We start from the raw sequence: 27735 nt of genomic DNA, 5'->3' as shown, positions 1-27735 counted from the left end.
AAATACATATACCTAATAATTATATATATATATATTAATTTTTATATTGATTACATGTTTAAATATTTTGGACATATAGGGTTAAACATAAAGTTAATTTCACTTGTTTTCTCTTTCCTTTCTTAGTGTCTATAGGAGAAGTTTTTAAATAGTCTGTGTGGCTTGCATTTGGGCAGCCATTCTATTTCTATTTCTATACTTCAATTGGCGAGTACTGTTCTTCATCCCCTCCTCCTGGTTAGGCAGTTGTTTTTCTGTAAAAGGCTTAGTGGCAGGGAGCTGTTTTGAACTAAACGTTTATCATACCTCAGCCTTTTGGCTGAACTTGATAGACTGAGTTGTTGTTGTTCTTGTATTTATGTACAAATTTTTGGCTGTATGGGGTCTTTGTTTCTGTACGGGGTCTTTGGGGCTTTCTCTAGGTGTGGAGAGTGGGCACACGGGCTTAGCTACCCTGTGGAATGTGGGATCTTCCCCAACCAAGGATAGAACCCATATCCCCTGCACTGGCAGGCAGCTTCTTAACCAGAGGACCACCGAGGAAGTCCCAATAGACCTTTAATCCCCCTTTGTTATGTATAAGCTGTGTAACTTTAGGCAACTCAGTTCACCTCTCTGAGCTTCAGTTTCACATCAGAAAAAAATTAGTCCATCAGCGCCTATCTCAAAAAGGCTTCTGTGAGAATCAAATGAGCTGATATACATAAAAAACTAAAAAAAGGGACAGCATACAGCAATTGCTTGTAATTACTGCGTAGCTATTATTGTCTGAAATGTGGTTCTGCTGCTTGCTACAGCTTCGTGTGTCACAGAAAGCTATGCCTCTTCGGATGCATCATTTTAGTCACTCTTCCCAATCATCTTATTGGTAACTGCTATCCTCATTTCGCAGGGGAAGCATCTGAAACTCAAAAAGCTTCAATAACCGGCCCAAGGCCACCCAGCTGGTGGGGTGTGTACCTGGACCTGCTCTAGTCCAGAGACTGGCCCTTCAGAACCACCCTGTGCTATGTCTGTTGGTAAATGCCCACCGAAACCCTCCAAAATAACAACCCTTCCTGCTCCTCTTTCTCCAGGTTCCTGCCAGCACCCAGGATCTGCCTGTCTGAGAAGCTCCCCGTCACGAGGCCATCACCAAGGGGCCACCTGTCCCTGTGTTGCCAACCCCCAGCATGCAGGATACCCAGACAACAGAGTCACCGTCAATCCCCAGCCGGTCCTCAACCTCCACCCAGGACCGGTCTTCCACTGTGGGCCAAACTTTGAGCTCAGCCCCACAGCCCTCAAAGCCCACCCCGATTATCCCACCCCTGGCTAAGTCCACAGGCCCAGGTTCTGGGTCTGGGGTCCGGCGGATGCGCAGGATCATCGCTGAGGATGCTGAGTGGTCGCTGGCCATCGTGCCCCTCCTCACAGAGCTCTGCATTCAGCACATTGTCAAGAACTTCCAGAGTGAGTCTGTCCTCTCCTCGCTTGGGAGCAAGAAGGCCAGGAGTGGGGCAGGGTGGGAGGGGACTGCCTTGAGGCCAGGCCTCAGAGCTGGGTCTGGGAGCAGCCCCTGCCTTCTCCTACAATGTCCTCTCGTCTTGTTCAGTCCCTTGGTCATGTCCGAATCTTTGCAAACCCGTGGACTGCAGCACGCCAGGTTTCCCTGTTTTCACCATCTCCCAGAGCTTGCTCAAACTCACGTCCATCGAGTTGGTGATGCCATCCAACCATCTCGCCCTATGTCATCCCCTTCTCCTGCCTTCAATCTTTGCCAGCATCAGGGTCTTTTCTAATGAGTCAGCTCTTTGCATCAGGTGGCCAACGTATTGGAGCTTCAGCTTCAGCATCAGTCCTTCCAGTGAATGTTCAGGACTGATTTCCTTTAGGAAAATGTCCTCATCCCCACTCACCTCCTCCCTTCCGCCTACCCTGAGGCCAAGTCAGTTTCTCCAGCCATCCCCCCTCCCAGGCCCCACCAGACCCCTCCCCCATCCCGCTCTGTGCCCTCTACATCTAGGCCCTCTCCTTCCTTTTCCCACTCTCTCCAGCAAAGCCTGGCCCAAACCACATCTACCTCCTCCACTAGAAAGCCCTCCCTGGTTGACCATCCTCCACTCTCTCTTCTATGGGTGTGTATAGATCCTTGGTTTGTCCCGTACTTTAGTTTCTGTTAATGTTCATCCTTTTCAAAGATGAGTCGGCAACCTCTCCTACCAGAGGGGGAGTTCTCTGAGGACAGGGCCATCGTGTTGTCTATGGCACCTGTCATCACCAAGCCTACAATATATTCATTAGACCTGTTTACAGTCTGCCTCCACTAGTAAGATGGAGCGCCTCCCTCGGTTTTGTTCACTCTTGTATCTTCAGCACTTAGGGTGGAAGGATAGTACGCAGTACGTAGTGTGTGCATGTATGCTCAGTCACTTCAGTCGTGTTTGACTCCTTGTGACCCTATGGACTGTTGCACTCCAGGCTCCTCTGTCCGTGGGATTCTCCAGGCAAGAATGCTGGAGTGGGTTGCCACGCCCTCCTCCAAGAAATCTTCCTGACCCGGGAATCAAACTCATGTCTCTGCCTCTTTTATGTCTCCTGCATTGGCAGGCAGGTTCTTTATCACTAGCACCAACTAGGAAGCCTGTGGTACATAGTAGGTGCTCAAAAAAAAAAAAAGCTTTTGTTTTGAAATGAATGAATCAAATCACATTGGGAGCCTCTGAAATCAGGAGTTACCTCCTCTGCTAGATTAAGAAAAAACTGAGGGCTGGACCTGGGATTCTGTCTCAGACAGAGAGCTCCCTGAGACCAGATGCTAAGATGTCCACCTTCAACCAGGACCACCCCAGATTAAGGATGGTGTGTCCCTCCTCAGATCGGGCCTCCCTGGGAATGAAGGCTATCTCTTCTCACAGACTGGGGCTCCCTGAAGGCAGAGGAGGGTCTTCCTCTTTCCTGGGTGCCCCCAGACAGACAGGCTGAACCCAGGGCACCACAGTGCAGTGTCCCCAACACTGTGCCTCCATTTGCCTATTCTTGCTCCCAAAGACAACCCCATCCTGAAGCAGCTGCTCCCAGAGCATCAGAAGAAGGTCCTGAACCACCTGTCTCCTGACCTGCCGCTGGCTGTGACCGCCAACCTGATCGATGATGAGAGTTACTGGCGCCGCTGCTGCACGCAGCGGTGGCCCGTGTGCCACGTGGACAATCACGGCGGTAGCTGGAAGCGCATGTTCTTTGAGCTGCACCTGGAGAACCTGCTGAAACACTTCATCCCGAACACCACCGACCCCGCCGTGATCCTCAACCTGCTGCCGCTCTGCAGGAACTACGTGCGCGCCATCCGGGTGGATCAGTTCCTTCCGCCCGTGCAGCTCCCGGCCCCGCCCCGCGGCGGGGATCAATCCGATTCCGGCAGCGAAGGGGAGATGGAGGAACCGGCCATGGACCACTACCAACTGGACAACCTGGTGGCTGGCCTGAGCCATCTGGAGGAGCTGGACCTGGTATACGGTGTGAAGGACTGTGGCATGAACTTCGAGTGGAACCTCTTCCTCTTCACCTACCGCGATTGCCACTCCCTGGCGGCCACCGTCAAGGCCTGCCACACCCTCAAGGTACCACCTACCCCCAGCCTCCCCCTACCTCCCATTCTCAGCATCTTTCTGAGTCCCTCTCCCCTTCCCCTCCTCCTCCATCACCGCCTTCTTGCTCCTATTTCCTTCTCGCTGGTTGTCCTTGGTGGCCCTGAACCAAGCTGGGTTCTGGGAATGCAGAAACGCAGAAGGTTCTGCCGGGCCCATTCACCAGCTATTAATCCAACAGGCGACTGCACCCCGGGCCCTGTCCTAGGTGCTGAAGATTCCGCAGTGAGCACAATTAGACCATTTGTGCCCTCCAGCTGACAGTCTGGTGGGGATAAAAGGCACTAATCAGCAATCATATAAAAGTGAAATTGCAACTCAAATAGAGTTTACCAATAAAAATACAGGATGTCCAGTTAAATCTGAATTTCAGATACACAATGAATTTTTTATTTTTTAGGTTAAGTATGTCCCAAATATTCTGGTTGGAAGAAAGAGAGCATGCCAAGAATCAGAGGAGGAGGAAAAGGAGGACATGACATTGTATCATAGAGTCCAGGGAGGGAGGCGTTTCAAGAAGAGGGGTGAGCAGCAGTGGGGTGGGATGGAGCTGAGGACCGGATGTAGCAAACTTGGAGGTCACTGAGGGGAAGCTATGTCGGTGGAGTGCCAGGAGCAGAGTCCAGATCAGAGGCATTTGTGGAAAAAGTGAGAGGTGAGGAGACAGATCAGCTTTTTCAAGAACTTGGCTGTGAAAGGAGAGAAAGGTAGAGCAGTAACAATGAGGGGTTTGGGTTTCCTTAAGAAGAAACTTGCATGTGTTTAAAACCAATGTATAAAAACAAAACCAAATGGATCCTAATCAAATGCATAAGCTTTTGCACAGCAAAGGAAACCATAAAACAAAGAAACAACATTCAGACTGGGAAAAATATTTGCAAACAATGCAACAGACAAGGCTTAGTTTCCATAACATACAAGCAGCTCATACAACTCAATAACAACAACAAAACAGCCCAATCCAAAAATGTCCAGAAGACCTACACATTTCTCCAAAGATGGCCAACAGGCACTTGAAAAGATGCTCAACTTAGCTAATTGTTAGAGCAATGCAAATCAAAACTAGAGTGGGGTATCACCTCACAAAAGTCTAGGAGGGTGCAGCGAAGGGCTGACTCATCCAACAGACCTGGATTCAAAACCTGCCTCCACGGCTTAATCACCGTGTGACTCTGGGCAAATGAGGTTTCCACTCAAAGCCTCCATTTTCTCCTGTAAAATGCAGAGGACTTGTTCTATCTCACTAGGATGCCAAGGGTTAGAGATCATGGCTATGGAATGTTGCAGCAGCATGTCCAGCACGTAGTCATTACTCAATAAGTGGTAGTTTTTTCCCTACCAGTCGCCACCAAATCTGCACCACTATCATGCTGGGTAGACCTGCCCTACCCAAAAGCCAGCCAGGTGGTCGAATCCTTTATCCCTTACTGCTCCACCTCTCTCCCCCTTCCCAGCCAAGTTCTTCTCTCTCTCTTTTTACTATTTATTTATTTGGGTGGGTCCCATATGCAACATGGGCTTCCCTGATGACTCAAGCAGTAAAGAATCCTGCAATGCAGGAGACGCAGGAGATGTGGGTTCGATCCCTGGGTCGGGGGCATCCCCTGGAGGAGGGCATGGCAACCCACTCCAGTATTCTTGCCGGGAGAATCCCGCAGACAGAGAAGCCTGGTGGAGTACAAGTCATAGGGTCACAAAGAGTTGGACACGACTGAAGGGACTGAGCACACACGCACAGCTGCAGCATGTGGGGTCTTCTATCTTTATTGCAGCATGTGGGATCCACCTCCCATACCAGGGATCTAATCTGAGCCCCCTGCACTGGGAGCTCAGAACCCCAGGCACCGGACAGCCAGGGAAGACTTCCCCCTAGCCAGGTTCTTGAAAGAACAGAACCTCAGGAGTTCCTGGGGCTCCCTCCTCTACCTGGGGGAGGTATGTAAGCAGGCACATTCTTCCTGCTGCCCACAGATCTTCAGGCTGACCCGAAGCAAGGTGGATGACGACAAGGCACGCATCCTAATCCGCAGCCTCCTGGACCACCCGGCCCTGGAGGAGCTGGACCTGTCGCACAACCTCATCGGGGACCGGGGCGCGCGCGCTGCCGCCAAGCTGCTGAGCCACAGCCGTCTGCGCGTGCTCAACCTCGCCAACAACCAGGTGCGTGCGCCCGGCGCCCATTCTCTGGCTCACGCCCTGGGGCACAACAGCAACCTCATCTCCCTCAACCTGCGCCTCAACTGCATCGAGGATGAGGGCGGCCAGGCGCTCGCCCACGCCCTGCATACCAACAAGTGTCTCACCACGCTGCACCTCGGGGGCAACGAGCTGTCCGAGCCCACCGCGACCCTCCTATCCCAAGTGCTCACCATCAACACCACGCTCACCAGCATCAACCTGTCCTGCAACCACATCGGGCTGGTGAGCTATGGCTTCTGGGGCACGCAGGGCCAAGGGGAAGCCCTGGGGGCTTGGGCGGAGGGCTTGGAATCTGACTGCTGCCGGTGCTTACCGTGAAATTGCTAGGACCACAGGCTTTACCCAGTTCTCACCCCAGCTCTGCCATTTAGCACTTGGTTAAAGTTACTTAACCTTTGGGACCTCCATTTCCCCATCTGTAAAACGCAAATAGTAATAGCATCTACCTCTAAGTGTGGTTAATGGAAGGATTAAACGAGTTATAACTGTAAAGCAGTTAACCATTGCAGATACTGGCTAGGTCCTCAGTATTTACTAGTTGTTGCTACTACTCGGGATTCTGTACTATGCTAGGCACCCAGTATCCGTTAGTTTTTCTTTAGCCCTCAACTTATCTAGTAAAATAGCCCCCACTTTATAGATGGAAAATAGTCTCAGAGAGGTTAGTGAGTTGCCCAAGAGCATCCAGTCAGGTTGAAAGCCTGGGTCCTTCCCAACAGACAGTGTCTTTCAAATCTTGACCAAGTCTCAGAGTAAGAAATGCAATTTGCACGAGCACCTAGTGAACACATACATCGATATAACGTAATTGAAATTTAACTTGCACTGCTTGTGATATATGCTGATGTTTTCTTGTATAATGTCTGCTATTTTTAAAAAAGATGCTTCGGTGACCTGTTGAGTTGACTTTGCAACATACAGTTTTGTCACAACCATAGAAAACCAGCATTCTGCCTCCCAACAGGAAATTTTTCTTACTGGGCGAGGGCCACCCAACCCAGAAGGGGCTGAAACTGTGAGGCCTAGAGAAGAGGGCCCTCCATGCACTCCAGCTAGGGCCCTGCACCCTTTACCAAGCCTCCCCAGAGGACAGTCGGGCTCACAGACACTGACTCCAGAGAGAGTGCTCTTGGCTACAAGTAACAGAAAGCTTGAATGGGAAATGGCTTAAACAAGAGGAATGTTCACTGTGTCCCATAATCAGAAGCCCGGGAGAAGGGGGTTCTGGGGTTGGTGGGTTCCTTGGCTCAGTGCTTCTGAGCCACCTCTGCTCTGCCTACCCAGTCCCACGACCCTGTTGTCTCTTGTGTGACTCTCATGGGCCCAAGACGGTGGCTGTACATCCCACAGGGCTACGCTCAGAGGCAGAAAAAAAGGAGACCACTCCTCTCTTTCCTTCTCTTTTACGAGAAAAAGCTTTCCAGATGCCACTCCCTCCAAACTTCTTCCTTATATCTCACGAGCCAGATGTGTCTCCCGTGCTCGTGGCTGAACCAGAAGAATGGAGTCATTGTCACTGCCGCAGCACCACACTTTTCAAACCACTGGGGCTGAAAAGTCAATGTAGTGAATTTCAAGCACCATTTTTCTCAGAGAATAAGATGAAACAGGATAGAAAACGCTACACAAAGTAGGAATTGTGTTGTGAAGTTGTTCCCGTCATGTCTGTGTATCAGGATGTGTACGTGTGCACACATCCACCCATGTGTGTGTGGTCCTGAGTCATGGTGGAAAGTGACCCTTTCCCTTGTATTCCTGACCCAGGATGGCGGGAAGCAGCTCCTGGAAGGCATGTCAGACAACAAGACCCTCCTGGAGTTTGATTTGCGCCTGTCAGACATCGCTCAGGAGAGCGAGTACCTCATCGGCCAGGCCCTCTGTGCCAACCGCGAAGCAGCCCGCCAGCGGGCCCTGAATCCCAGCCACTTCATGTCCCCAGTCACTGTCAAGGGCCCTGAGAACCCTGCGGGATAAGACGGGAACAGGGCTGGGGCAGTGGCCAGACCTGGGTCACTGCCCCAGCCCCACCCCTCATTTCATGCCCCTGCCATGCCTGCTCTTGAGGGTCACCCCGGTCCCGAGGGCGGGAGAGGGGAGACCAAGACTATCCTTGGGGTGAGCGATTGAGGTTCTGCAGGGATCTGTGAGGAGAGGAAGGAGCCTGGGATAGAGGTAGAAAGTGGGACTTAGCCCTGGTACCTAGGGAGAGGATATGAACGGACTCGCTGAAATGACTGACTACTTCCAAGAATACAGAAAGCCGACCCTTCGAGACTGTGAGGCCCAGACTGTCCTCCAGGGGCTGCCCATCTCCCCAATCACCCTCCTCCCCACCATTGTTCTCTACCAAACAGATCCTTGACCTCTTGACCTTCAAACACACACTCTCTCCTCCACCCCAGGATTCAGCAGAGCTCTGCCTGGCTCTTCCACCCTCACCCTGCAGATGCCACCTCCCTCCTACTTGACTCTGCTTAAGTCTTCCAGTTCTGCAGGTCATGCCACCCCTAGTCCGCCCCACCCCCAACCTGGGCAGGAGGAAACAAAGGTGACGGGAGGGGCTCAGACCCATCAGCCTCCTCAAAGAGCTGCTCACAGAACTGGGAGATGGTGAGAGAGGTGTGACCCTGGGAGGGAGGTCAGTGAGTCATCCGCAACTTTATTATCCACCAGATTGATTTATACAATCTTTGCGCTTGGAAATCCACGACAGAAAGGCCACAGTGTGATGCACCCAGTTGACAGAGACCTGTCTTCTCCCCAGCCAGGCCCAGCCCACCCAACAAGCCCTTGTCCCAGGACACATGAAACCCTCCAGGCACCCTCCACGAGTCCCCATCACTATGACCGCCCGCCCTGGGGCCACACCCACAGGAATCACATCTCCCCATGAGGCCATGAGAGGATCTCCTGACGGATTCAGGCTGAGCCCCAGGGCCCATCCTCTGCAGACCGAACCCCCAGCCCCGTTTCCAAAGGGTGGGTCACAGGCTGCAACCACAGCCTAGGAGCGCTTTCCAGGGACTCCTTCCAACAAGCAGGCACGGAGCAGAGCACCAAAGCGGGCTTGGGAGTGACCGCACGTGTGTACCTGTCTGGGCAACTTCAAGTCTGTCTGTGCCTGACACCCTCTGACAGTTCCAGAGTGCAAACTTACAGGTGTGAGGGTGTGTGTGAGTGTGTGAGTGGAGTGTACATAGCCACAGCTGCTAGCAGAGGTTCTAATTAGAGAAACAAGAACATTCAGTGTAAAGTTTAATTTTAGAGATTAATTTTTCTGGTTTTCGTTTTCCCTGGCAATCAATAAAGCTACCAAGAAAATAGACCAAAGACTTGGTTTCTCTCTAAGTCTGTGCGTATGTGGGAGGTGTGAGGCTGTCAGTGTGAGAAGACCTAGGCAGAAATGGTCAATACAGGCAAATGTAATCACAGCCCCTCCCCTCTCCCTTCCTCCCAGCTCAGGCTCTGTCTCAGGCATCTGCCTGAGGCAGGGAGCTGAGTTCCTCCCTTCCCCAGAGCCATGAGGTGGCCAGGATGCCCCAGACAAGGGTGTGACATCCGGGTGCCAGCTGGCCAAGAACTGGGTGCCAAGGCCACAGCTCGCCACCTGTACCTCGCAGACATCCATTCAAAGGAAAGAGGGGCGCTCCAACCCCTAGGCCCCTGAAGAGCACAGTGCTGGCAGGTAGGTGGGCACTGCTGCCCAGGGAAACCTAGTGGGCAGCTGTCCCCTCCTGCCCAAGCCTCCCCTTCTCCGGCCTCCTCCCCTTCTCACTCAGCCATCTCCACCTGAAAGTTAAGCTCAACCCCAATGCGCCACAGGCCATGGTGTCCCCACAATCTGTGCCCCCACCAACTCCCCAGGGAAGGGGAGCAGGGGAGCCAGAGGAGATGTTGCATAGGTGGAGGCCATGCCCCGGGCGGTGCGGGCCTGGCCAGGCTGGAGGAAGAGGGGAGAGGAGTGGCTCTGATGGCTCAGATGAAGTGAGAAGCATCAGGGGCGAGCCTCAAGACCGAGGGTTATCCTCTCTGGCTGCAAATGTGAGCTCACTCCCTGGGCACTAAGTCAGCTGGGAAAACGTTAGCCAGGGGAGCTGGGCGGGCAGGGGTTTTGTACACAGACATGCACACGGAAGCACATCAGGGTAGGAGTGGTGGGGGACAGCACATGGGGCCAGCGGCCTGGGGTGGTGACAGCATGCCCCTTTGAGGACCCTGGGACACACAGCAGGGCTTCAGCTCACAGGCTAGGGGAGGACAGAGGGATCGGGCAAGATTTAGAGAATGCCTGCCTCTGACCCCGCCACTGGAACGGAGCTTCCAGCTGGGCTTGAGACAAGGTCCTCAGCCCCTCAGAGCCTCAGCTTGCGGACGACCACTATCCACTCCTCCCCACCAACACGGGGGAGCCAAGGGGCAGTCCCCACGGACACCCCCACCTTTGAGGGTCTTTTCGTGACCCTCTCCTCTTTGACTCCCACTTGCTTCCTGAGTTCTCTGTTGTCACCCAGGCCTGTTCCTAGTCTCCCCGCTGAGTCGTACGCCTTGGTCAGCTTGAAGGAATGCCACCCGAAGGAGGTGCCCTCCCAGAACCTAGGCAAGGAAGCTGAAGTTTAAACGACTGAGGTGCACTGCCCTCCACAGTTTGCCTTCCCCCTCACCCTGGCAACAGCTCTTCAGAGCCAGGGAGCAGGCTGGGGAAGGAGAGCTGTGGTGAGTACGGTCACCCCAGGACCCAACCTCCCGGGGGCCCAGGGAGATAAACAACAGCGGTGAGAGTGGCTAAAGGAAATCCCGATCTTCGGATCTTGTCGGGGCCAGTGCCAAGAAGAGGAGAGCAACATCTCCAGGGCTTTGAGATGGAGTACCATGGCTGACACCTGGGCCCGGCCTCAGACCCACCGAATTCATTAGCTTGGCTGAAAGCCAGCCCTGCTGTTCTCCGAACCACTGCCCCCTTGGTAGAGAGAGGCGCCGGCAGGATCAGGCTGCAGCGAGGAAAGAAAGCCGGGCGGCCCTTCCCCCCTGGCCTCCAAACCTCCCCAGCTGCACAGCGAGGGCCTCTCCCTGGAGACGGAGCCCAAGGCGGGTCCCAGGGCGCAGTCGCCACGTAACAGTCATTGGATCCATTGAAAGGCGGGACAGGGAATCTCCAATGTGCGAGTGTGTGTGTCGCAAAGGGAGGTGACCCCCTAGGAACTCAGGGGCGGGCAGGCCTGGAAGAGACGGCTCTGCCGGGATGGGATTGTCTCCCCTGCCCCCAGCTGTCTCTTTATGTACAGGAAGGTGGGGGGGGGGGGTGGTGGTATCGGATCGGCCCCATCTGAGTCTGGCCCACGCCCCCTCACCTCCCACCTCCCCACCCCCACCGTTCCCAGCACGGCCTCGGCCACACTCATGACTCCCCCTGCTCCACCCGCGGGACGCGCCGTCCGGCAAGGGGCAGGGAAGGAGACCGTCGGGCCGGTCCCGGGACCCGGGGTCACAGTGAAGTCTCTACGCAGGAGCCGTGGCGGTGCAGCGGCCGGTGGCTGTGGCCCAGACACCCCTCCTGACGGTGCACAATGAGCACCGGGAAGTAGAGGGCGTCGTGGTAGGGCGGCGGCGGCCCGGCCTCCTCCTCGTCGTCGTCCTCCTCGTCGTCCCCCATGCTGGCCTGGCTGGACAGTCGCGTCTGCTCGGTAGGGCAGCTCGCCTCGTTGACGCTCCCGCTCCGGCTGCGCCACAGGCAGCTGCGCCGGGAGCCGTAGAGGCGGCCGAGAGAGAAACGGCTGCCCCCGCAGCCCGCCCCAACTCCTCCGGGCCCCGGGGCGGCCCGCGGGCTAGCGCAGATGCTCAGGGCGCTGCGCGAGAAGATGGACGAGCTACTGACGGCGCGCTGGCAGTGCTCGCAGCTGCGCCGGTACGGGGCCAGGCCCGCCGCTCCCGGTCCACCCACCCCGCCGTAGCGGCAGGTGGGGGCGTAGCCCCCGGCCGCGCCCCCAGCGCAGCGCGCGCCCAGCCCCGCCAGGTCCATGAGCACCGCCTCCGAGTAGCTGGGCACCAGCTGCTGGTTGGAGCGGATGTGCCACTCGAGCTCCGTGCTGTCCACCGTGTTGACCCGCGGCAGGCGGTGCGTGAGCGGCGGCAGCAGCTCGTCGCTGGGACTGAGGCCGCCGCCGGCGCTGCCACTTGCCGAACCCGGGCCCTCCAGGCCAAAGAGCTTTTCTACATGGTAGTGCGCGTAGGCCGTGCGGTACTCGGCCAGCACGCGCAGCGGCCACGACAGAGTGAGCAGCGCCGCGGCCCAGAAGGCGGACGAGCAGGCGTACCAGGGCGGCCTGGCCGGGTCGGGGAAGGCCACCATGAACTCGCGGAAGTCCACGTTCTTGAGATGCATGCCCTCGCGCGCCTCCATGTAGTCGTCCAGGCCCTCGTTCTCGGCGAAGAAGCGCGCGCGCTGGCACAGGTACGCGTTCTCGGCCTCCACGCTGGCGAAACTGAAGCACTTGGTGAAGCGCAGTCGTGTGGCCGGCGCGCCCTCCAGCCCCACCAGCGCCTTGGACACATCGCGGACGCCACAGCGCGCGTAGTCGAACTCAGCCTCGGCCACGTGCGTGTTCACGCGCTCATGGTAGACCTGCGGCGCCGGGGAAGGCGGCGGGAGTCGCTTCAGTCCGCTCACCCTCGTCCGCCCTCTGGCGGCTCTCGGCGCCTGATGGAACCCTCAGCCTGTCCTGGCTTAGCTCCCGGTTGGAGCCAGGTAGGATCTTATCTCCAGAGACAGACCCTGGAGTCAAGACTGCCGGGCTTCGAATCCCAGCTCCACCATATACTAGCTGTTTGACTTTGATATTGGTTAAGTACTTAGAGCAGAACCTGTCTGCTAATGTTTGCTGTTATTATTATGGTGGTGGTTATTGCTTTCCTGTGGCAGTGCCCACAAGAGCTCACTGCTGGCTGTGCTCTCCCTGGGGACAGTCGGGCAGGGTCCCAGCAACCACCCCCCTCCCATCTGGACCACCAGCCTGTGCTCCCCTTCAGCTCCTCACCTGGGTGGTGGTGTAGGCGTCTCCATTGCGGTATCGGGTGACTTGGCGCGTGCGGCGGACGTAGTGGTAGCTGATGGCCTTCCACCAGATACAGGGCGTGGCCTGCTGCATGCGGCCCACGCGCTCTCGCACGCTGCTCACGTCCACCCGGTGCTGCAGCTCGTGGCGGGCTTGGCAATGCCAGCACTCCACCAGGTAGACGGCATACAGCATGAGCAGGAAGGCCAGGGGGATGTAGACATAGCCGTTGGAGCAGGGGCTGTCGTGGTACATGAGGCTGTTGCCCTGGTAGGCGCTGCTGAAGGTGAGGCGGGTCACTGTGGTGACGTGGCACCAGGCCACCGCCCCCAGGCAGCCGTACATGAGCAGCGAGAGCAGCAGGCACTTCCAGTGGGACTCACGGCAGAGGGACTTGGTGAAAGAGGGCTGGATGGGACGCTGCTGCTCAGATGGGCAGGCAAAGGGCCGAGATGATTGGGGAGTGAGACGGAGTGGCAAGGACCCAGTACAGAGATGAATGCGGGAAGGGAGGGCCAGAGGCCGGCACCCGAAATGACAGGGAGAGACAGACAAGGATGTGGAGAGAAGAGTCAGACCAAGATGGGAGGCCAGGACCAGAGGTAAACACAGAAGTGACCCAGAGTGAGCCATGAGGACAGGAAAAAGGAACAGAATGCCAGTTTGGGGAAGTGCAGAGAGAGATACCCCAAGAGGCAGAGGGATCAGAGCCAGGGGTGGAGGGAGAAGGCCCAGGTAGCAAAGAAGACACAGATGGATAGGATGGCACCCAGAGGAATAGTCCAAAGACAGATAAAAAGATGACAGTGAAACAGGAGAAGGTGTGGGTAGGGAAGACAAGGAGGACAGACAGGCATCAGCGAAGGCAGGTCCCCAGCCCAGACCCCTTCCAGGTATTCTAGGAAAGGAGGGAGGGGCCCACTGACATCCCCTTCCCACTTCATAGGTGGGGCCCTCCCTTCTTCCAGGAGGAGCCACTTCCTTGGACCCATCCACCTCCCTCATACCTCCCAAGAAACCCCAAGTGCTGTCTCCTTCCCCACACTCTGGACCCCAGGTCCCTAGCAAGTCTCCCTAACATCCTACCCCTGTTCTAAGATGGAAAGCAGTGGGTTTGTGTCCCTGAGCAGCAGGTGGTCCAGGAGGAAATATCCAGATGGGCAGAGGCATATGGCTGGGGAGAGGGGATGGGAGACAGGGGTGGGAGTGGGAGGCAAGGAAGAAGATATTTGCGGCCCAGCCCTTTGTCAAGAGAAAACCGTTCTCAGTACCCAGGCTTGTTAAAGCACTAAATCATGTTCTGCCCTGCGGTGGTCCTGATGAGTTGTTTATGCGTCTGGCTCCTCCACTAGACAGGTGCTCCTGAAAGCAGGGCCTCATTCTCTTTGCATTCTGGGTGCTGGCACCCACAGCCACTCAAGGACAAGTATACTGAGTCAGATGTCTGGTGGCGGCCTGGGCTTTCCCTCTGCTCCCCCCACCGTCTAGCTTTAGGAACCCCCCACACACCCTCCTGCTGAGATCCTGACTTATTCTTTCCATTCCCCTGCCTGGACCTGGAGGCTCCCCAGGGGAAGGGAGAGAAGGTGGAGAGAGGAAAGGCACAATAACAGGCAGTGGGCCCTGGACTGGTGTGAAATCCAAGGAAACATCTGGAAGTACAGATAGGTGGCTGGGTTAGGAAAGAGTACTCAGCACATGCAGACAAGATTAGGGTGCATGTGCCTTTGTGGGAGCCTCACCCCTGGGGAGTGCATATGTGCCCCTTTGCATGCCCACTTGAGTGTGTGCTTGTCCCAGTGAGAGTGCGTGTGAAAGGGGCCCTCCCTGCAGTCCTGCCTGTATGCTTCTGCCCTAGGGCAGTGTGCAGTGTGTGCACGAGCGTGCATGGGAGATTGGGGAGCCCCTGGTACTTTCCTTCATCGCTTTGTCTCCAGGTTTAGTATGCCCCCAACGAGGGGTAGGTATGCTTGGTACCAACACCTGGAAGGATTTCTGGGAGTCCCCTGGAGGGGGATGCTACACGGACGTTGGATGAGAGAGGCGCACATCCCCCACACAAACAGTCCCAGTGACCTCAGGGGGGATGACTTCTGCACACATTTGACCTTCTTAGGACCCCAGCTCAGGTAACACCACCGTTTCCTCCGTGGACCTGGCAGGTACTCTCCTGCCTTCCGCAGCCCCTCCAAGTCACCCTTCCTGGCCTTCTAGAGAGCATCTCCCTCCGCGAGATAGGATCCCGGCTACCGTCCCCACCCCCACTCACCCGGGGTCCGCGAGGCTCCGCCCCTAGGCCCCTCCCCCTGTCCGGGACCCCCCGAGCCCCGCCCCCGGCGCGGCCCCTTCCCCGACACCGCGGACAGCTCCGGCCGCCGGGCGGGGGCAGCGGCGCGGGACTGCGGCTGCGGCTGCCGGCTCGGGGTGCGGGGCGCCGGGCGCGCTGCGGCGGAACCGGCGGGGGAAGGGGCGCCACGCCCGGGGAAGGGACGACCGCGCCCGGGGAAGGGGCGCCACCGGCTCTCACCTCCTCTCGGGCGGGGCCCTCGTCCGTAGCCGCCGCCGCCGTGGGCTCCTCCGGGACCCCGGGGCCGCCACCGCCGCCGCCGCCACCGCCGCCGCTCTCTCCCGCGGCCGAGCCAGGGGGGGACATGGCGTAGAGGGGGCGCGTCGAGCTCAGGGCCTCCCGGGGGGCTGCCGGGGGCCGGGGGCATCCTGCGCCGGTCCTGGGGAGGGGGGCAGAGGGGGCGGGGCCCTCGCTGCTCCCCACCCCCCGCCGGGGGGAGGGGGCCTGGAAAGGGCACCACGGGTAAGGGGCTTGGGGATGGGGATGGGGAGACGGGCTGGGGGGCCGGGCTGGGGGGGGCCGGGGCCGGGGGCGGGTGTCACCTTGAGGCCCTCGCGGCGCCGCTCCGCCTCCCGCCCGCTCCCGCCGCCGCCTTTTGTCTGAGCGGAGCTGGAGCCAGCGCGCCCCCCCTCTTCCTCCCAGCACAGGAGCCCCGCCCCCGGCCCCCCAAACTCCGCCTTCCCCAAGCCTACCTAACAGCCACCCCAAAGGGGACAAGCAACAGGGGCTCCCGGCACCCCTTCTTCTCTCCCAGCCCCGCTCACTACCCGCACCCCCGCCATTCTTCTTCCGAGGAGGAGAAACTAAGCCCAAACTCCTCTCCGTCTATTCACGGAGGGGGCGCCAGCGGCCAACTAACATCCCTCCCCATCGTTGGTTCTCGCAAGTTCCCAGGGCTGAGGGTGGGGAGAGGAAATTGAGTTTGGGAACCCTAGGCAAGATCCTCATTCTCAGTTGGATGGTAAAGGGTTAAGGCAGGAGCCAGACTTCAGAGGCCGGACCCTGCTGAACAAGGTTGGGAAAGGCTGAAAAGGAACGGATCGGAGCTGGATGTGAGGAAGGACTAGCAGAGGGCAGAAAAGAGGATATTGAAACCAGCCTTCACTGAACTAGCTCTCTATCCTAGAAGAAAAGCCCCAGAGAAGCAATGAAGTGTGTACATTGCCCTAGACTGGAGATCAGGAAACCTGAGAAGAGATTCTTAATCCTGTCTTTGTCATTAGCTGTGTGACCTTGGGCAAATGCCTTCCCCTCTCCGAGCCTTAGTTTCCCCATTTGTGCAGTGAGAAAGTTGACTGAACAATCTCTAAAGCTCTGACTTTGGGTGTAGGAGGCCAAGTCATAGGTCACAGGCCAGGCTGAGTGACTGCAGGTCGCCTGTCCCTTCATGTCATCCACCCACAGTGCTCTTTCCGACCCCAGTTAGGGGCAGAAAGAAAGCTGCCATTCATTCATTCCTGAATGCACCCATTCAATAAAAAAGTATTAAGAATCTACTGTGCCCTGTATAGAAAGGCAAAATACAATTTCCCATCTTCAAGGAGCACAAAGTCTAACGGGGAAGAAGGACATGGAAGCCTGTCATTATGAAAGAATAAGATGAAGGCTGTGCTTGATCCATCTGTGTGCACAGTCCCAAGGAAGGCTGTTGTGTGTCATATGCTACATTAGTCTTTGACATATAGTGACTTTCCCCATTTACCCACAAGGAACCAAGGCAGAGAGGAGGTGAGGGGCTTACTCAAGGTCACCTGCTGATACTCACAGAGTGGTCCTAGAATCCAGACCTTTCCCATTCAAAAGTCCATGGGGATATTCAGGGGTCGGAGGTCAGCTTGAGGCAAAACCTGGATATCTGATCTTTGGGAATAGAGGACAAGCCCACTGCTCTGCCGACAGTCCTGCCCCTCATCTGGGGCAGAAGAGCCTCTGCCTTCACCCACACACCCACCCCTCTACTCTTGGTCCTGTCTCCACGTTGCTACTCTTCTCTTTCCAGGGAAGGTGAAGGGGGCTCTCAGTCTGCCTGTCACCTCAGTACTACCCAGCCTGTGTGATCCTCCCCAGGTCAGTGAGTCCATCCTCCCTGCCCAAACCAAGGGAGAGTATGATCCCAAAAGGCATGGTTCTCCTTCATCCCCATGGCAGAGGAGGAATCTCACTTGCTGGCTCATTTCAATATCTCTCCTACCCATAATTTTTGAGAAGTCCTGCCCACAACTAATTCTAACTCCTCTTCTGGTTTCAGTTCATTTCACCTAATTCAGGACTGCAGATAGAGAGCAGAGGTCCTAATCCTGGCCTTTCCTAACCCAGATAGGATCTTCACACTCCCCATTTAGTTGTTCTAGTCTTCCTCCTGTCCTCCAGCCCCACTGCCTTCCTGGCTCCACTTCAGGGGGCTTTGGAAGAGAGATAGCTCAACTTCTTTTGGCCAACCCCAGAGCTTTCAAGAGATAAAAGACCACCTCCCCTTTCTCCATACACATGCATTACCCCTCCTTGGAAGCCCAGAGAAAAAAGGGGGCTGTGGAAGGAGCCAGCTGACCAGCTGGTCACCATGGCAACTGGGCCTGTTTCCTGAAGATGAGTCTGGCTGGAGTGGGCAGAGATGGGGAGTGGGAGCGTGACAAAGGGAACCAGAAAACAAGAGAGAGAAGAGGACCTTGGAGAAGACTGGGTGGGACTGAGGGAATGAAGACAGGACCTGGATCATGCTGTGACTTGAGTCAAAGTCCCCAGGTCATCTTTCCAGATGACACTGCCATGATCCCTGTCCCCATTCCTAAATTGTACTGAGAAGGGCTTCCTATTGGAGTGCAGACTAGGTGCTGGAAGCAGTCAGTGACTCAATGCTGACCTCATGTGGCCAGAAAAGGGGCTGCCACATACGTGTTAGGATTTAGAGCCAGACACGGGTAGGTTTCTGCTAGGTTAATGGGGTAGGTTTTTCCTTAAAATCAGCCTCTGGGTATAACAGAGGTGCTCACTGCACACCCTTGAGTTCTTGTGTCCTTGGAAAGGGCTCGGATGCTCCCAACTTCTTAGACCTTCATGAAGGAAAGAAAGTCACTGAAAACATTGTTTGTTTGTTTGTTTGTATTTGGCTGCACCTGCACCGGGCTTAGTTGTGGCATGCAGGATCTAGTTCCTTGACAAGGAATCGAACTTGAGCCCCTGAACTGGCAGCTCAAAGTCTTAACCCTTGGACTACCAGGGAAGTCCCTCACTGAAAACATTTTTAAAGTTTTGTATCAGGAACAGGAAAACACAGCTCTACACTTTCAGATTGTTTGACCTTGGGCAAGTCAAGTCACCTTTCTGGGCCTCAGCTTCCCAGCTTTAAAATGGAGATGATTTTGAAGTGGTTAAGGTTTGTATTTTTGCTCCAGCCTTTGAGATTGGGAGAGGAACAGGTCAGGGGAGGAAGTTGAGGATGTCTGAAGTCACAGTGACCCCAAGGGAAGGAGATGCCTCATTTTCCTTGGGCTTTCCCCTCATGGCTCTTCACCCTCTCATGCTCAAAACATCCTCCCCACTCCAGCCTTCAGTGGGGGATGGAGACCAGTGGGTCACCTCCTCCCATCTGTCCTCCCATCTCCCTTCTCCCTCCACTCACCCCCTTCCCAGAGACTAGGTACTTCTTCCCAGCCCTCTTCCCTTCCCATTTCCAAATCAAATGGAACCCCCTCTACCGCTCACCCCATTGGGTAGTTGGCCCCATGTTGTACCCCTCCAGCATCCTGTTCTCACTCCTATCTTAGCCCAATCACTCTGTGTTGTAACTGCTAGGGGACTTTGAAGGCTGGAACCATGGGACAGGTTTTTTGTTTGTTTGTTTGTTTGTAGCAGGACGGGGGATGGTAGTTGTTGGTTATTACTGTTACTGTGAGCCTCCGTTTTGCTTCCAACAGAGAGAACAATGTCAGGCATATAGAAGAAGCTCCTTATGTGTCTATCAAATGGATGAATAAAATGAGGTTTCATGGGGAGGGTGGGAGGGAAACTGGTTAGTAGCTGCGTGTTCACACCCCAGCTTCCTTCCTTCAAAGCCAGAATTGGGAAAGGGAGATGTTTTCTTGGGGGTGATTTTTCTAAGAGCATTTCTGGAACTTGGGGTAGGGGATAAATCTTGGGCAGCTGATCCCACATGGGTGGGATTTGCCTACAGCCTCCTGAGGCTAGGCCCAGGGAAAATAGGGATGGGGAAGGGGAAAAGATGTCCTGGTATTAGGGCTGAGGCTGCCAAGGGGACCTCAGCAGAGTGCTGCCCAGAATGTCTGGGGCCTCCCCATCCTGGCCCCGCCATGAGGAACTACACTTGCCCAACCAGATGCTGTTACTGTCTGAGACCAGTATTTCATCCCTGTGAGGAATGACCACTCTGCTTTTTTAGACCACAGTCTTTTCAACAGAAAAACCACTTGCGAAAAGCACATCCTCATGTCCAATTCTATGTGATCTGAAAAACTGACACAGGAGACTCTGTATTCAGAACCCAAAGGGAGAACTCCTTTAAAGACATGGGTGTCCCCTTTGTCTCCGGGAAAAGCAAGAGAAATTGAGAGTAGTGGGCCGGGGACAGGTAGCAACGCTTCCCCGTCCCACCTCCCACCTGCCCTCCCCAGAAGACGCCCAGCTTGTGCAGATGATTAACATATGTTCCTCTTAAACGAAAGAATAAATGAATGGGAAAATGAATGAAGAAAACAGAGGAAGTGAAGGAAGGAAAGAAAGAATGCATGGAATTAATACATGGAATGAAGGGAGGGGGAAAGAGTGAATGAATGGACGGTTGGATGAATGAATGAATGGGTGAGTTAACGCAAGAGTGAGTCAGGACCGGGGAACCCCTGACTCGGAGCCAAAGCAGAGGGCGGGGTAAGGGGGATTCCGAAGGGCGGGGCCTCCGTCCGGAAGCGCGGCGCCTGCCGGGGGCGGGGCCTGAGGGCGGGGCGAGAGAGCGCGTCTCACTGGGCTGCCCAGCTGCCCCGAGTAGCGGCTGCCGCGGACCCCGCCGCCGCTCCGAACCTCGTCCACGCTTCTCGCCGAGCCCCTCAGGCCCCCCCCGCAGCCCGGGAAGGAGGCTATTTCGGGTCCCTCACCCGCTCTGTGAGGCGGACCTGTAACCCGGAAAGGCGGCGAGGAGTCGGATCCTGCTGGGACCGGGCCCGGCGGGCCGGCGCCGCGGGGATGTCGGAGGCGCGGAAGGGGCCGGACGAGACCGATGAAAGCCAGTATGACTCGGGCATTGAGTCTCTGCGCTCCCTGCGCTCCCTGCCCGAGTCCACCCCGCGCCCAGCCTCGGGGCCCTCAGACGGCGGGGGCCCCCAGCCCTGGATTCATTCTCCGGGAACCGCCAAGGAGCCAGAGGAGAAGGAAGACACGGACGGGGAGCGGGCTGACTCCACCTACGGCTCCTCATCACTCACCGAGCCCCTGTCCTTGTCGGGAGACCCCAGGACCGAGGACGCAGTTCCAGACTCACCGCTCCCCGTCGCCGGGGCGCTGAGCCCTCAGCAGCTGGAAGCACTCACGTACATTTCCGAGGACGGAGACACGTGAGTATGGGGGCTAGGCTAAGAGAGGACCCCTTCCTCCCTCCCGATGCCAACTCGGGGCCTTCCCCAGGAGCCGCAACAGGCCGGGCATTCCCTATGTGGGGATCCCTAAAGGCACCAGCTCTGGAAGGGGCGGTCCCCACTCTCTCTTTCAAACTGAACTCTCAACCCACTTTTGAGCTGTAGCCAGACCCAGTCCAGAGGACCTGGCATCCTCTGTCTGCCCCACCTTTTGGCAGGGCCCTTACCAGGCACCTGGAACCCCAGCTAGCATCTTGGAAATCTACCAGTAACCCATCCCGGGGAAGAGAAAATTCCCCTGACCAGCCCAGTTTTGTTTTGTTTTGTTTTGTTTTTCTCGCTGGAGGACAGGGCATCCTTGTTTGCTTAATATCTGGGATTCCCGGCCTCTGACCTCAGAATGCCCTGTCTCAAAGAACAAGAGGGGCCAGTGACAGGCTGCCAGTGGGCCCAGGAAGCTAGGGTCCGAGGTGCTGCCAGGGGTGCATGGCTGAGGCTGGCCTGTGGAGTAAGTAAGCCAGGCTGGGGCACTCTTGCCCCACCAGAGATAGGCGGCTGGTTACTCCAGCTAACTTCCTCCTCTGTTGAGAAAGGGGAAGTGAGGGCTAGAGTCAGCCTTACCGACACTCTCCACCTCCTGAGCCCTGCAAATCCCCCTCACTGTCCTATGTGACCCCTTCACTTCATCCTTCCTCCTCAGGCCCAGGTGGAGCTTGGTGGAGACTGGGCCGGGACAGGGCCGGGGGGAGGGGTGGTCAGAGAGGCAGGTGAAGTAAGAGGCAGTTGTGTGGTAGGGGCTGGCCAGGTGAGGATTTGCCCCTCAGGAAGAAAAGATGGACAAGAGAGGGGGTGGCTGGGATTTGGGGATGGGAAACAGAGTGGAGGGGGGCTGAGGTCCTGGATCTGGGCTGCTGGAATGAACTGGGAGGAGAAGGCAGGAGCCATCTGTCTTGATCTGCTTTTTTGGAGATGCAAAGGTCCTGGGTGGCCTCTGACAGAGACACACTCTGGACCCACTGGGTGACCCTAGGCCTTTTTGTCCTCTGTGCCTAGAGATCACCAGCCCTCAGGCCCACAACCAAGATTGTGCGGGCTCTGTGCAGAATACCTGTGGTTGACCTTTGACCCAGGGAGTGGAGGCTTCGGCCCTGCCCCTCTTGCTTAGCCTCTCAGCCCCAGCTTTAATCGCCTCTAGTTAGAGACAGATGTGGAATCTAGACCTGGTGCTGGGGGGGAGGGAGGTGTCAAGACCCCCCAGGGGGTTCCCTGAGAGGAGCGGCGCTTTCTTCCCTCCGGAGGTGTCTGAGCTGTGGACATATGGAAATGGGAAGAGGAAGTGGGAGGAGGGAGACTGAGGGAGAGAGGGAGGTGGCTGCAGGAATGTGACCAGAGAGCAGGCCCTGGCCGAGGGGATTTCCAGCGCGGTTCCTCCCTCCCTCCCTCCGTCACTCTCTCCTGGGCCTCGCCAGCCACCAAAGCCCGCCCCCCCTCCTGCCCCAAGCAGCCCCCTCCCCAGCCCAGACGGGTCTTTCAGCCAGGCTTCCCCCTGACGAATGCCCCAGCAGCTGCCCGCCCCGGCCTAGACCCTCTGGCTCTGGCTTTCATTTTCCCCACCTGACGTGGGGAAACCCCAGGGCTGGAACTTCCCCTCCTGGCCGCCCCAGGTTAAGGCTCTTTATCCCCCACCCCAGGCACACATTTTCTGCACTGCACAGTCCTCCCCGCAGAGGCACACACAGGAGTGGGGCCCCAGCTCAGGCCCCGGCCCGGCCCTGCAGAATGGCCTCTGGCTGTCCCGTGGAGGGCAGCAGGGTGGGGTGCTGCCCTGTCTCCTTGCTCCTCTTCCAAGAGCTTCTGTCTCCTCTCTTTTGGGAGGTGTTCATGAGGGGACAGAGGGTGACCCCACCCCTGCCCTCTCTGCCCTCCCCATTGAGGGGGGCAGAGGTGGGGAGCCCAGCCCTGGAAACCACCTCTGTGCTACCCCAGCGGCTTTCAGTTTGGCTTTGAGCTGCAGCTGCCTGGTGGGGGCCCCAGGGGGCCAGGGGGGAGCGGGGTGTAGGCAGGGTGGACAGGAAGGACCTTGTCCCGTCAGCACCCTGCCCACATTCTCACTCAGCCAAGGCCCTCCCAAAGGCCAGAGATGGGAACTTGGAGCTTCCACCCTCAGGATCCTGGCTTCCCGCAGCAACCCTCACTTCCTGGCCCAAACTCTCACTTCCTGCACCTACCCTCTGGGTGGCAACTTAGACATTGATGTGTTCCATCTAACCCCAGAACCCCAGCCCACTCTGTCTGGCCTGAGCCCTGACCCCAAACCTTGCCTCTGCCTCCCAGGCTGATCCACCTGGCAGTGATTCACGAGGCCCCCGCCGTGCTGCTGTATTGCCTGGCTCTGCTGCCCCAGGAAGTCTTGGACATTCAGAACAACCTTTACCAGGTGGGTGGAGATGGTGGGCTCAGCCCAGATACCTATGTCTGCCCCAGCAGCCATCCCCAGCCACCAGACAGCATCCTTTGGCTGCTCCCTCAGGGGACCATATGCCAGACACTGGGCAAGAAGCTGAGGACAGAGAGAGAGTAGGAATCAGACCCTGCCCACAAGGTGCTCGAGCCTGGGCTAGAGGACTCGTGTCAACACGTAATGACACAGCACGGTGACGAGAGTCGTGATAGAGACACATGCCGGCTGCTGTGGGAACCACTGTCTGTGGGAAGCAGCCAGGGAAGGTGTTAGTACAGGACATGATGTCTGCAGGGAGCATTCAAGGAGGAGTGTGCCGGGCAGAGCCTGCCCGATGCCTCTGTCGCCTCCCTCTGAGACCTCAGCCCCTCACCTAGGATAACAGGCCTCCCCAGAGGATGAGAAGCTAGATTCTGCTCCCACCCCATCACCATCACGCCCTGTCCCTCCCTGCCCCGGCTCTGCCCTTTCTCCAGGGTAGGGGGGACAGGGGCGGTGCTAAGGGGACTTCAAGAATAGCAGAGGGCCACTTGCCTTACCCTACCTCCAGAATTGGGGCCCCGAGAGTTTGATAGGGGACAACAGAAGGAAGACCAGAGCCATAGCCTTTATAGGCAGTCCTCAGAGAAGGGGCTGGCTGCTGGCAATTCCCATGCCCACCCCAGCAGTTTCCCAGAGGTTGCAGCACGTTGCAGCCACCCTGTGACCCTCTCTTTGTGCCTGCAGACAGCACTTCATCTGGCTGTACATCTGGACCAGCCAGGTGCAGTTCGGGCCCTGGTGCTGAAGGGGGCCAGCCGGGTGCTGCAGGACCGACATGGTGACACAGCCCTGCATGTAGCCTGCCAGCGCCAACACCTGGCCTGTGCCCGCTGCCTACTGGAGGGGCAGCCAGAGCCGGGCAGAGGACCACCTCACTCCTTGGACCTCCAGCTGCAAAACTGGCAAGGTACAGGTGGCCTCAAGGCCCATGGGAGGAGGAGGGGACAGGAGACAGGGACCTCACTTTCAGGGAAGGGAGGGCCACAGCTTGTCTATTGATGCAGCTCCAGTTCTAAGCACACAGGTACTCAGAATACCTTTGTTGAATGAAGGAGTGAATTAATGAATGGATTCTGGTTAGAATTTATGGAGAACCTACTATATGCTAAGCAGAAGAGCTCAACTTTGCCTTCAAGATGTACAGTTTGGGGGGCTTCCCTAGTGGCTCAGTGGTAAAGAATCCACCTGCCAGTGCAGGAGACACGGGTTCAATCCCTGATCCAGGAAGATCCCCTATGTTGTGGAGCAACTAAGCCCAAGCGCAACTACTGAGACTGTGCTTTAGAGCCTGGGAACTGCAACTGTTGAGCCCACGTGCCACAGCTACCGAGGTCCGGGCGCCCTAGAGCCTGTGCTCCGCAGCAAGAGAAGCCACCACGATAAGAAGCCGTAGCACTGGAACTAGCAGAGCAACGCCTGTTGACCACAACTAGAGAAAAGCCCGTGCAGCAACGAAGACCCCAGCACAGCCAAAAACAAATCAATAAATACAATTATAAAAAAAAAGAAAAAAGATATTCAGTTCGACAGAGATGAGATGAACTCATTAATTCATTCAACAAAAATGTACTGAGAACTTTCTCTGTACCAGACATTATTGTAGGAGCCAGACTTGCGTCTGTGAGCAAAACAAGATAATGTCTGAGGCAAACAATGAACATAAGAAGTGAGTTCTCTGGCAGGTTAACAGGCAGTCACTGCTGTGGGGACGGGAGAGCTAGGTGAGGGGACTGAAGTGGGGGGTGGGGCTTGATGGGATTTTTAGTCTTTATGCTAGCTCCTTGCTGGCCCGGGTGCCCCTCTTCTTAAAAAACTCGATGCAAATTCACATCCTTCATCTCTTTCAAGTCTCTGCTCAAATGTCCCTGCTCCATGAGGGTCTCCCTGACCACTCTGTTTTAAAACGAACTAATGAATTAGTTCATTAATTCATTCATTAATTCAGGGGCTGGGGGCCTGAGGATCCCTAGAGCTCTGAGGAAGGTGACTTTTAGAAGGGGCCTGAAGGCAGGTAGAGTTTTACAAAAAGACTGTGTGTGTGTGCACGGACAGGGGAGGCAGCATGTGGTGGGGGAGGGTGTGTGTATGGGGGGGTGTCACTCAGCAACCTGACTCCCGAAGCGTGAAAGTTTCAATAACATGACTGAAAAGGTGGAAACTTTGAGTTCCTTTCCCCCCAGACTTTTGAGGGGTTTTTTGGGTTTGTGTTTTAACAGTCTTGTGATCAGGGGCACTGAGTAGGCAGGGACGGGGCGGGGGGGTCCCTTGGGGCTGAGGGGTAAGGGAGGTCCCTGAAGAAAGGGAGAGCGAGCTGGTAGATGCAACCCCCATCCTCACCCCATCTCAGGTCTGGCCTGTCTCCACATCGCCACCCTGCAGAGGAACCGGCCACTCATGGAACTGCTGCTTCAGAACGGAGCTGACATTGATGTGCAGGTGAGGTGACCCATCAGAGAGCTGCCGGGCCCAGGGCCCAGGCACGGGGCCCCTCTTCTTAGAGGCATGCCTCCTCTGAGGGCCTTGGCTGACATCCTTCTCTCCCCCAGGAGGGCACGAGCGGGAAGACAGCGCTGCACCTGGCCGTGGAGACCCAGGAGCGGGGTCTGGTGCAATTCCTCCTCCAGGCGGGGGCCCGGGTGGACGCCCGCATGCTCAATGGGTGCACGCCTCTGCACCTGGCGGCGGGCCGGGGCCTCAGCGGCATCTCGTCCACCCTGTGCGAGGCAGGTGCCGACTCCCTGCTGCGAAACGTGGAGGATGAGACTCCCCAGGACCTGGCTGAGGACGTAAGAGGCGGACACTCAGCTCTGCTGTCCAGGGCCTCCCACATCCCTAGTGGAGACAGGAGCTAGCACAGCTGAAAGGGCCAAGGAGTTAGGAGCCTGGGGTTGTAATCCACGACTCTGCCACTCTCTCAGCCTGTGTTCTCAGGACCCCGGGCCCGAACCTGGGACTCCTGCAGGAGCCATGCAGCTAAAGCGGGCTGGGTGTGGACAGCCAGGTGCTAGGGCCTGCGGGAAACCAGACAGTCTTTTGTCTGAGGGTCACTTGCTCTACTCAGCTTCACCAGATTCTTGCAGAGGAGGAAGACGGACCCAGTATTTCCAGATCTTGGATTTTTTTTTTTTTTAAGAGAGATGAAACCTAGATTTTCTGTAGAGTCTTTCCCATTTTTAAATATGTGATGTAAAAAGAAATTCAAAATGTTTTGTGAGTGCCCTTTCCCACCCTCCACTCCCAAAACAAAAGCAAAAACAGCCCCCAGTTGCCCTGAGGGACCACTGTTTTGGGGATTAGTAGGAAGATTTGCTCCCTGATGTCCTTCAGGGATCACTTGGTGGGGATTAAAGGGCCTAATGGGTCTCCCAGCTCCCGCCTCTGTCCACGGGCCCTAATCTTGCTTCTCTCCATTCCTTTCCTCAGCCCTTTGCCCTGTTGCCCTTCGACGACCTGAAGATCTCCGGGAAGCCACTGCTGTGTGCTGACTGAAGCCGGGACAGGCTCTCGGACCCCGGATGCTCCCCCTCTTCCCATCTGGAAGCTGGAGACACAGCTGCTGCAGTCTGGGCCCAGGCCGTGTGTCCTGGGAACTGCTAAGGCCAGAGCCTGGGGCCAGCACAGTCCTGAGCTGAGAGGAACCATCCCAAGTGAGAGAGCCAGTCTGGAAGGAAGAGCTTCGGAGTGGATAGAAGATTCCTCAAAGCCCCAGGCAGTGTGGGCGAAGCCTGTTGACCTCTGTCGAAGATGACGGGGCTCATCTCTTCCCACGTGGGGTCAGCCTGAAGCTGCCAGCCAGTTAAGACAACATGGACTCTCCCAAATGAGGAGAGATACTGAACTGTGAGTGAGCAGGGCTCTGGAAGGGTTCCAGCTCTCTGCCAAGGAGGACTCTGAAACACTGTTGCTCAAAGACTTCACACAGAAGGCCCTGAACTTCTGGGGAAGGGGAAGTTCAATAACATGACACTAAAACGGCAGAGACTTTTAACTCCCACCCCCACCCCCAGTTGTTTTGCGTGTGCCTGCGTGCGTGCCTGTGTGCACTGGGGATTTCTAGACAGACCTGTCCTGTGACCTTGTGGTGACGGCAGAGAGAAGGAAATTGGTACTTGAGCAGTGTAGGGCCTTGCCAGGGAGGGTAGGGAGGCTGGTGGTCCTCAGGCCTCTCTGTCCAGACCACACTCTTGCCCTTTCTGTGGAAATGCAGAGGATGGAGGAAGAGAAAGAGGAGTGAGAAGATGCAAGTGGGAGGCCTCATCACGGCCCTGGAAGAGCCTGGGGAGAAGGGCTAGCCTGTGAAGAGTACACGAGGGAGCGTGGCTTTGTATGTTTTTTCCTCTCATTCCACATATGTTTAAGGCATCTATTAGGTCAGGTCTGTGTTGTGATAGAATTTGGGGAATAAAGCAGTACAGTTTCTGACCATTTA

At 56.4% G+C, this 27735-nt stretch overlaps 3 protein-coding genes across 6 annotated transcripts in view; 2 read left to right on the top strand and 1 right to left on the bottom strand.

Moving 5' to 3' along the window:
* Positions 1–9150, top strand: part of TCTE1 (t-complex-associated-testis-expressed 1) — a 17030-nt gene extending 7880 nt beyond the window's left edge. For all 3 annotated transcript variants that reach the window (XM_061398315.1, XM_061398316.1, XM_061398317.1), the window contains 4 exons: positions 1077–1452; positions 3031–3599; positions 5598–6047; positions 7590–9150. In XM_061398315.1, the coding sequence (XP_061254299.1) occupies positions 1173–1452; positions 3031–3599; positions 5598–6047; positions 7590–7799 (1509 nt within the window). In that variant the 5' untranslated portion in view covers positions 1077–1172 and the 3' untranslated portion in view covers positions 7800–9150. The remainder of the gene's footprint in view (positions 1–1076; positions 1453–3030; positions 3600–5597; positions 6048–7589) is intronic.
* Positions 8465–20172, bottom strand: TMEM151B (transmembrane protein 151B). 2 transcript variants are annotated; one of them, XM_061398309.1, is made up of 3 exons: positions 15402–20172; positions 12857–13297; positions 8465–12444 (listed from the first exon to the last, which is right to left on the bottom strand). In XM_061398309.1, exons 1-3 carry the CDS (start codon positions 15525–15527, stop codon positions 11308–11310), a joined length of 1704 nt encoding a protein of 567 aa, XP_061254293.1. In that variant the 5' UTR covers positions 15528–20172; the 3' UTR covers positions 8465–11307. The 2 variants fall into 2 exon arrangements, with proteins under 2 accessions (XP_061254293.1, XP_061254292.1); XM_061398308.1 differs by lacking the exon at positions 15402–20172 and having other exon boundaries at positions 12857–15159.
* On the top strand, positions 20173–27735 carry NFKBIE (NFKB inhibitor epsilon). The gene is made up of 6 exons (XM_061398320.1): positions 20173–20782; positions 23138–23240; positions 23991–24213; positions 25654–25742; positions 25853–26092; positions 26730–27735. The coding sequence occupies exons 1-6, from the start codon at positions 20415–20417 to the stop codon at positions 26793–26795; spliced, it is 1089 nt and encodes a 362-aa protein (XP_061254304.1). The 5' UTR covers positions 20173–20414; the 3' UTR covers positions 26796–27735.

This window comes from Bos javanicus, chromosome 23, assembly GCF_032452875.1.
Source record: "Bos javanicus breed banteng chromosome 23, ARS-OSU_banteng_1.0, whole genome shotgun sequence".
Classification (NCBI taxonomy): domain Eukaryota; kingdom Metazoa; phylum Chordata; class Mammalia; order Artiodactyla; family Bovidae; genus Bos; species Bos javanicus.
This window is presented reverse-complemented; position numbering and strand designations above follow the sequence as displayed.